At 35.7% G+C, this 10,028-nt stretch overlaps 1 protein-coding gene across 1 annotated transcript; it reads right to left on the bottom strand.

Annotated features, from left to right (window-relative positions):
* Window positions 1-345: 345 nt before the first annotated feature.
* Window positions 346-9,146, bottom strand: LOC149818516 (protein REBELOTE-like). The gene is made up of 4 exons (XM_089986235.1): window positions 9,009-9,146; window positions 8,473-8,799; window positions 8,172-8,378; window positions 346-438 (listed from the first exon to the last, which is right to left on the bottom strand). The coding sequence occupies exons 1-4, from the start codon at window positions 9,144-9,146 to the stop codon at window positions 346-348; spliced, it is 765 nt and encodes a 254-aa protein (XP_089842361.1).
* Window positions 9,147-10,028: the final 882 nt, after the last annotated feature.

The raw sequence follows: 10,028 nt of genomic DNA, 5'->3' as shown, positions 1-10,028 counted from the left end.
TGCCCAGCCATTCACGTAAACTTCTTTATCTTCTTTTCATTAAACAATCAAGACCTAAGTTAGGGATATATTAAAGCCTAAGTTTAGATTTTGGAAAAGAGGAGATCCATACAGCTGGCCCATCTTCCCCTTAACCTCTCTCTCTCTCTATCTCACACACACACACACCCCTTGGCTGCAGCTTCCAGCCATTGAAACAGCCCCACAACAACTCTTTTTTTTGTAGCAGCCATTGCTCCACCTTGAGGCACCAGTCGGCAGCCACTTCCTCAAGCCGTAGTTCCAGCCGGCGCGCCACCATCCACTCCAGCCGGCACCTCCTGGCAGCACAGCAGCAGCCCTTCCTCACACAGCAACTCCATTGCCTTGCAGCTCTTCTTCATCCACCACAGCAACCAGCACCCTACTTGTTCCAGCCACTTTAGATGACTTGGCCATCTTTTGCAGCAACCTACCTTCAATCAATCTAGGCAAACCAAGGTAAAGCCTATTTTTCATTTTCTTTCATGAGTTTTAGCTTGAATCCAAGCCGTATGATGATCGTAAGAAAGCCAAACTAGGTTCAAGCAAGCTAAAATGCTTCTTTCCTTTTTATGAAGATGGATGTTTGGCCATGTGAGAGAAGGGATCCATTCAAAAGATGGATCGGATCCCTCCTTGCAATGGCCCATATCAAGATGAATCATGCCCCCTATTGATTTTTGGTTTCATTTTCATTTCTTATATAGCTTTCACGTTTTAGACAATAGGTTTAGTTTTATTACGTTGTGTTCATATTCATTTTGCTTATTTAATTTAACTTTGTTGAAGTTCCATTGGTGGTTTATAATTTTATGTATATGCGTAGAATCCAGTTAGGATTTCATGCAAGATTTTTCATTCATAAATTCTGTAAATTTCGTGATCATTAGACTCATGTGTCATTAAACTTCTGTAAAAAAAAATTGGATTAGTTTGAAATTCGGAGTTTCATAAAAAAAATAAAAGATTGATCTGAGATTTCACACTTCCAAAAATTTCAATTTCTGCTTTAGCAGACATAAATCTCCGGCACCACCCTTGTGGGAGATCCGGATCGTCCGCCTAAAATCATAGTGGATTCATCATTGAATCTACTAGTGATCTGAAAATTTTTATGCTTTTCCAAGAAGTTTTGCCCTCTTAAAAAAATCAGATTTCCCAGACCCCTGGGAAAATCTCGATTTTCCTTTGTCAGGGTATAGATAGACCCTAATGCATCAATTCCGCCAAATCTGTAACCTGTCTGCAAAAACTTTCAACATGAAAGTTGTTTATAACATAATTTCCTATCATTTCCCAAAATTTGGGAATTTTTGGATCTGTTTCATTATTTTTCTTGGATTTTATATTTCTGTCTAACAGATTCCAATGTCCAGAAATTCCAGAGATTTAGGTCTCTGATAACAGTGTGGCCTTTTCTAAACCGTAACCCAAATCCTAATAGTGTCAAAAGATCAAATCTTTCTCTGTTTGTCAGAGACATTTTCCCACAATTTCAGCCATTTTTCCATCTGTCTGCCATTTTTATCACATTTTCTACCGAAACCTGTCTGTTTCCTTCATTTACTAGAGTCGCCGGATTCCGATCCGACTTGCCGGAGTGGTACAGCTCCGACCATAGGTCAAAACCAGAAAGTATAAAAGGAAAAAATCATTGCCTTACTGTCCTCTGTCACCCCATAAAATTTGGGAAATTTTTATGGAAATTTGATATCCTAAATCCCCTTTAGAATCAACATTTTAGGCAAAAATCACAAAATTTAGGGTTTTTATTTGAATTTTTATATTTAAAAATACAAAAAAAATTAGATTTTCAAGCTCTATTCTGTTTTTAGGGTTATTTTAGGTGTCCATGCCAAATTTGGTTTAATTCCAAGTTCATTTGCTCAATGTGCTAGTTTATCTTTAAATTCAGAAGCGAAAATCAAGCGAAAATCAGGTTAAATTTAATATTTTATGATATTTTTGCCATTTTAGGGTTTTTATCATGTACATAAGCATGTAGAATCATATTAGGGTTAATTTCAATCTCATTTGCATTTCATATTTTTCAATTTTGCAAAATTTATTTCAGAAAACCCTGGTTTCAAGGCCATAGTCTTGTTATCGGGGGTATTTTGGTCATTTTGACCTAAATTTCGAAATTTCAATTTCTAATTCTCCAAAATTTCATGCATATCATCATATGTCATCATATTATGTTTGATTTATTTCATTTGATTTTCAAATTTTCAAAATTTACAAAAATTCTTTCAAAAAACCCTGATTTCAAGGTCATCAGGGGTATTTTGGTCATTTTGACCCCAATTTCGAATTTTGAAGTTTTTTTTCTAAATTTATTAATTATTTATTATGTTTGTATCAAAGGAGGTATGAATTTAGGTTTATATCTGAATAATATCCGATAATTTCCCATATTTTCGGATAAATTCAGAAAAACCTACATTTTTGTGCTAACATTGTTTTCTAGTTTTGCAGGAATATTCAAGAAGAAGACTTAGCCATTTTATTTCTTTATTTTATTCAATTTATTGTAAAAATCAATGTAATATTTGGAATAAGAGTTACATTTCTGCTTAGAATAGGGCTGCATTGCATATAGTTTAATTTATGCAAATTTTAATATGTGATGTATGATTCATGCACATTTATTTCAAAATCACTATGGTTGACATGAATGGCACGTGCACAAGCTCTTATAGAGTTTATAAACTCGGTGGGATTCGTATTTATGGCCATAGTCAGAATACGAAGAAAACCAAGATTTATGATCTTCATATTAGCCACATTCAGCCTACACACTTAGGCTAACTTCAAAAATGCACTGTATTTCTCAAAGTTTCAAAAGAATTTTCCAATTCCTCAATTGAAATTCTCTTTTCAAATTCATATTCATTCATTCATATCATTCAAATTGCATTATTTTCAAATTCATTTTCCAATTTCAATTTCAGAAAATTCAGTTTTCTCAAGAATTTCCAAGTCTTTCTCAGGATCTGATTTTCTCAAAATCCTAAGTTTTTCAAATGACATTTCAAAGCATTTCCCAAGTTCAAACCAAGATTTTCCAATGTTTTAAAATTCTCAAATTTCAAAGTCTCAAGTTTTTCAAAAAGATCGATTTCCTCATGATTTCCTATTTTCCTGAGAATCCAATTACTTGAGAATCTATTTTCCATTTCAAAAGTCATTTTCCAATGAATTTCTTAGATTTTCTCAGAATTCTCAATTCCATTTTCTCAGAAATGCAATTCCAAATTTCAAAATCGATTTTCCAAAGTTCAAGTTTTACTAAGAATTCATTTTCCAATCAAATTTCTGATTCCCAATTAAATTCAATGATTTTCCCCGGGATTCAATTTCAAGTACTTTTTCAATCATTTTCCAGCATATTTCAATTTTCCAAAGCAAACATCATGTTTTTCAAACTTGCATTATTTTCAAAATTGCATAGCACAAGCCTGATTCTCTGTGCATTCTAGGAAAAATAGAGCATAATTTAGATATTTGAGTCAAAGTTAAGCACATAATTGATCCTTGGTTCAATTACCCCTGGTAAAGGCGCCAGGAACGGTTGAACCACGTACCGACAGGCGGATCCCATTCCACGGAATTTTTTCCGCAAATTTTCAAAACGGAGGCGAGTAATTTTCAAAACCATTTTCAAAACTTTGGTCGAGTTTGACTCACGAAATTTGTTTCTCTCTCGCAAGGGAGGGGAAAAAATTTTGCGATGATAAGAGTGGATCAATGATTTCCCAAGTTTGTGCCCCTTTAAGTGCATTAAGTTTCAGTTCCATTGCTTCATTCCATTGAGCATATTGTTTAGCATCATTATAATGAGTCGGTTCATGAATTGAGTGAAGAGCTAGTAGACATGCTCGAAAATTTGGAGAAAAAGAATCATAAGATACAAATCTATTTGGTACTTTAGAAAAACGATTTGATCTTCTTTGAGAGGATTCTTCAATCGACTCATTTTGAGAGAATTTTTCAAGGGCACAAGAAGGATTACTTTCATTTCTTTTAGAGTAGACTTGCGTTTGCCTTGGTACATTTTCTTCTAAATTTTGGTCATCATTTGGAGGTTTAAAATGATCCTCTATGAGAGATTCACTAGATTCAACATGATCATCTATGACGTTTTCTTGAGGTAACAAGTCAAACAAAAAAGAATAATCAATATTTTCATTTGGTTTATGCGAAAAACCATTTTCTTCTTCTAAGAATGTGACATCTTTTGAAATATAAAGTTTATTTTTGAATATGTCAAAACATCGATAACCTTTTTGTTTTTCGCCATATCCTAAGAAAATACACTCAATTGCCTTAGAAGAAAGTTTATCATTTTTGTGAGTTAGAACAAAGCATTTACATCCGAAAATTCTTAGTCTTTTATAATCGGGAGACATATTGTAAAGTTTCTCAAATGAAGAAAGATTTTTCAAAGAAGATGAAGGGGTTCTATTGATAAGATATGTTGAGGTTAGAATCGCTTCGGCCCAAAAAGATTTTGGAATATTTTTTGAGATTAATAAAGTTCTTGTGGTTTCTATTATGTGTCTATGCTTTCTTTCCACAAGACCATTTTGTTGCGGAGTGTTTGGACAAGAACGTTGATGGCAAATTCCATTTTGTTTCAAATAGATTTGAAATGCATTGGACTTATATTCGCCTCCCGAATCGAATCTAAGAATTGATAGATTTCCTAAAAATTGATTTTTAACCATTGCATGGAATTCTTTAAAGAAGGAGAAAACTTCGGATTTGCGACTTAAGAAGTAAATCCATGTAAATCGAGTGAAGTCATCAATAAAGACCACATAGTACGAAAATCTTCCTTTGGATAAAATAGGGGAAGGTCCCCATACATCGGAATGAACAAGTTCAAAAGGCCGAGTGGTGAAAAAATTTCTTTGAGGAAATGGAATAGCTTTAGATTTTCCAAAATGCAATCTTTACAAGTCGTGTGTTTGTCTTTACAAGTATTGTTCAAAAAAGGAAAAAGAGACATCTTTACAAAATTTGGATGACCAAGTCTCTCATGCCAAATTCCAATACTTTTGTCCTTTATAAGATTGCAAAATGACTTTGGTGGAAGAGTCAAAAAGTCCATAAAATAAAGATCACCCCTTCTATGGCCTTGCCCAATCAGCTTCCCTGACTGGAGATCCTGCACGGTGCAATCTTTAGGTGAGAAAGAGACTTGGCATCCATGATCGGTAATTTGGGAAACGGAAAAAAGATTTAGATTAATTTTTGGAACGACTCTTACTTTAAGAACGAAAAAGGTTTGAGAAGTTTTCAAATCAAGTGTTCCAATACTTTCAATTTTTAAAGATGTCCCATCGGCCGTTGAAACATAAGAAGATATGGGTTCAGAAAAAGCATTAGAAAGAGAGTTTTTATGAGATGTCATATGAAAAGAAGCACCGGAGTCTAGTATCCACATACCTGGAGGTGATGAAGAATAGGCGATGGCGGCTCCGGATGTTGAAGATGAAAAAGTCTTGAGAAGATGTTGGAGAACTTCGGAGATATGATTAAGAGTTTCTTTGATATCTCCCTCTTTGACACTTTGTTCTTCCTTCTTTGGAGAATTTTCTCCAACCGCGGCCACTTTTCCCTTAAGCTTTGGGCAAACCGGTTTAATGTGTCCCGGTTCATTACAATAGTGACAAATCACTCCCTTTCTATATCCATTATTTTTGTTAAAGTGGGGAGGTCTATATGCTTTTACATTTGATCTGGGCCTAGTAACGGCCAAAACTTCATCACTCTTAATACTTTGGCCAAGTCGAGTTTCTTCTTGGCATACTTCGGCAAGGGCATCTTCAATGGGTAAGGCTTTACTTCTATGGATAAGGGATGCCCTAACTTGTTCAAATTCCAGTCGAAGACCATGGAGAAATTGGAAAAAATGCTCCTTTTCAATTTGTTCTCTTCTCAACTCAATATCTTCCGGAGCCACCTATTTGCGCTCAAGAAGAACAAGCTCATCCCAAAGAGGGGTTAAAGAGCTAAAGTAGTCACGGACACTCATATCCGCTTGTCTAGTGGAACGGATTTTTTCTTGACAAAAAAATTGTCTAGCTACATCCTTTTGGGTATACATACCCTTAAGAAAGAACCATGCCTCATTGGCTCTTCTAAATTTTGCAATGTTGGCACAATTTTTGAGGTCCACATTGTTCATAAACCATGCCAAAATTTTGGCATGATTACTTTCCCAATCCTCAACTTTGGATTGATGGTCATTGATAGCTTTGATGCGCTCATCGTCATCTAAAGCTTTTTCAACCCCATTTTCAATTTTAGTGAGAACAAGAGAGGGTTCGGGAGTAGTTCCCATAACAAAACCCCAAAGTTTCTTACATCTTAGATGATTTTCCATAGCGGAGGCCCACATAAAGTAATTGGATCCATTGAGCTTAAAAGAAAGCTCAACTTTAGAATCGTGTTCCATAGGTGCCGAATAGTCTTCCTTCCTTCAAAAGCTTGAGAGGCACACGTCCCAAGATAACAAAAAAGAGAAACCCGATCACCAACCTCGCTTTGATACCATGTAATGAAGAGGGGCAGAAGCACCGATAAAGCAAACCACTCTTTCAGAGTGATCTCAAGAGCCAAGAACACAAACACTAAAAGTGTATACAAAAAACCAACTAAAGGAAAAATGACTTAAAGTCATAAGTTGGATATTATTGAAGAAAGAAAGAAGAGGGTGAAAAACTCGATACCATACAAGAGAAAGCATTCTCTATTTATAGAGGAGGAGGCCAAGAAGAAGGGACCACAAGGGGGCTCCCATCTAGTCGTTGGGAGCCCCAACGGTCATAAATATGACCGTTGGGGCCCCAACGACAAGATGAGTGGGGCCCCTTGTGGTCTTACAAATAGCAAAAGAAAAAAAGAAAAAGTAAAAAAGGGAGAGAAAAGGAAAAGGGGAGAGTTTACATGGGGATTTACCAAAATACCCCTATTGGGTATTTGGAGAAATAAGAAAACAAAAAAAAGAAATATGTATATATATATACATATATGTATATATATACGTATGTATATATATATATATATATATATTTATATATACATAATTTAACAGAGACCCCCAATGCAATGCATTTAATGCATTTTACAATAAAAAAAAGAAAAATAAAAAATAAGAAAAGAGAAAAGAAAAAGGAAATAAAAGAAAAGTAAAAAGACTGAAATGCCCCTAATGAGCAGAATTACAGAAATACCCTTTATCGGGTATATATATATATATATATATATACATGATTACATATATTTTAACATATATATATATATTAACAGCAGTACTGTTCATGAGGCAGGGTAGCTGTACAGGATTTTTTCCTGGATAGATAACCAGGTCTAGGCCAAGTCTCCATACTGGGTCAGGTTTTCCCCGTCTAATAAAAAAGAGATGTTGGGAACTGCTTCTTCATTAGTATAAAATAATGTTTATAACCATAATCCAAATGGATAGGATTAAGCCTATCACCATGATATTGATTCATTGAACAAGATTGTGTCACTTGGCGCCAAGTGGATAACTCAATCCCGGCTGGTTGTTTTGTTAATCCAAATTGGTGGGTCTTGGATTTTCCAAGTCCATCTAACTCTAGGCACAAACCTGGAGAAGTTTGGCTACACTTCCTGCATCCTAAGATGGGTTCTGAGCTTGCTAGGTTTTGAAACACCGGCATTGGTCATCAATTTTTTTTCTTGTCTCGAACCAACAAATCTTTCATTAGAACTACAGGCTTCCAAGCTTAGACCATTCAATTTAAGGCTGTTCAGGTGGCAGCGGCATGAAGTGGACAGGGCTGGTTCCACATAATCAAATGTAGGTACAAAATCCTCATATGATCTTGAATTGTGGCAAGGGTAGATGTAGAATTGAAGCAAAGTGCCCTTGCCCCAAGTTCAGAGTCCCTTCACCTTATGCACTTGGATTGTGGTCAGGGGTAGGTGCAACCTTGTGACACAGATTCTGTCAGCCCAAGTTAGTTGTACTAAGGATTCCCTGAGCAATGTTTCACATTGTTGGTCAAAAGAAAATCAATTTACAGATAAAAAATACAACTCTGAGCACGTGCGATCGCAAAGTCAAACATGTAAGCTTATTCAAAAATATATACCTGATCCATGAATGGCTTTACAAGACGTCTGAGGCTCTCACTGGTTGTCTTTTTGCAAAACTTTCTAAAGCTGACGAGTGGAACGAAAGCCAACTCAGGGAAAGATACATGATAGCTCCATTGAAAAAAGTGCTCTGAAAGTGTTTCAACTGCAGAGCGTACACATTGCTCATGGTATGCTTTCAGTTTCAGTAGCTGTTTTGGCACCTGTCAGACAAGTAACCAACTAATAAGTAAAGCAGAGAGCCGAGACAGTGAAGATCCTGAAAACTGATGAGGTAGTCTCTCCACTTGAACCAACCTTCAACATACTTGAAAAATTAAAATCTTTTGGAGCACTATTATCAGATTTGCCACCTTCCCCAAATTCTAGAAAGCTTAGAGATAAAGAAGCCACAGGAATGAAGACGCCACTAGAATGTGAAAGCTTATTCAACAAATGGATGCATTTTAGCCTCAAAGGAAAGAAACGAGGTCCAGGCAACATATGGTCAAGTCCATTTATCATCTGAATTGCCAAGTATAGCAAACTCTGAAGATCATGTTCCTTGATGTTAGCACATACAAACTTAACCCAAAGTTCAAGGCAGTTTACATACTGCCAATCTTGTATTTTCCTTAGTCCATCCTGAAAAATATGTAAAATATTAGAAAGAAGATAGAGAAATATGGATCTCGTGTACAAACAGAATTGCAACCACAATTATGAACAGATAAGCTGAAAATTGTGGGGAAAAGGCAAAACACTCACTATATTTGGGAAACAACAATATCACAGTGAATTTCTCAAGAAGGGTAAGAACCGTTCTAGGTTCAATGACTTGATTCCATAAGAACATGAATGAGAGCAGGGCAGAGGAAACTAGAGAAGTTGTCGGTTTTCCAATTAACATCAAACCATGCTACAATAGTTCCAATAATTAACATAATATAGATCCCAGCAGTGTTGGCCGATGAAATTGTGAAATCGCCCATAGCTGATCTATATCAAATCAGATAGTGGTCTGAAACATAGTAAAACACACTTGAGAATGCAAAATAATGCTCACGCACATGGAATTCATCCTATAAAAACTTCAGACTTCTTTTAGTGGCAAATTAACAAGTGTAGCATCATTATCTTCACTGTGGTAAACTTTCTCACTTGCAACTTTCACATACATGAAATAATAATTAATTTCTGTAAGCTTGGTGTCACCCACAGTTTGCCCACAATAAACCCTTTATATATGCAATTTCTGTCATGATGAGCAGAACCACACCCTCTATAACCTTTATGACACAATACTTGGGTCTGTGCTAAAGGAAAACATCATAAAAAATACCTGAAAGAGCAATGAGGCCACGCCATGAAGGTCCAAGACCTTATGACTTGTGATTGGAGGTGATTAACTTGCATGTGAGATAAATCCATCCATACAGTAACATGTATTTCTTTTACTTCTGAGAAGCCTCCAAATAGTCATTACCCACCATTTCCAAATCTACATCAATGTCTTCTCAGTGGCACAAGAAAGTAATTGATCGTCCAATCTATGCAACATTATCCATTGGCCATGCACAACAACACAAGAACAAAGGAACTAGCCTTTGCATACCCAAAGAGGTGGTGATCCTTTTTCTGAAGAGTCTCTATCTAAAGGGACTTTTTCCTTTACCTTTTAGTGAAAGAACCTAAGGGATTTAGTTTTGTTGCACTCGGGGCTCTGAACTAATAGAGCACAGAGTAACTTCAGGAAACAAGTAAAAGAACTGTTTCTAGTTGAATAAAGTGAAAGGAGACAAATTGGTAAAAAAATATAACTTTGGATCATGAACATTTCATGGTGCTGAAATAAAATGACAAAGATTTAGAAA

The sequence above is a fragment of the Nuphar pumila genome, chromosome 13 (genome assembly GCF_984573655.1).
Source record: "Nuphar pumila chromosome 13, dmNupPumi1.hap1.1, whole genome shotgun sequence".
NCBI classification, from domain to species: Eukaryota; Viridiplantae; Streptophyta; class Magnoliopsida; order Nymphaeales; family Nymphaeaceae; genus Nuphar; species Nuphar pumila.
The sequence above is the reverse complement of the archived record's forward strand: the minus strand, read 5'-3'. Positions and strand labels throughout refer to the sequence as shown.

What these genes read in the sequence shown, in the direction of transcription:
- LOC149818516 (XM_089986235.1), bottom strand. Translation starts at nt 9,146, where the DNA reads ATGGGCGATTTCACAATTTCATCGGCCAACACTGCTGGGATCTATATT. An exon ending in TCTGCCCTGCTCTCATTCAT is followed by an intron (nt 8,800 to 9,008) that starts GTTCTTATGGAA and finishes CATATTTTTCAG; the next exon opens with GATGGACTAAGGAAAATACA. An exon ending in TAAAGCCATTCATGGATCAG is followed by an intron (nt 439 to 8,171) that starts GTATATATTTTT and finishes TTGCTGCAAAAG; the next exon opens with ATGGCCAAGTCATCTAAAGT.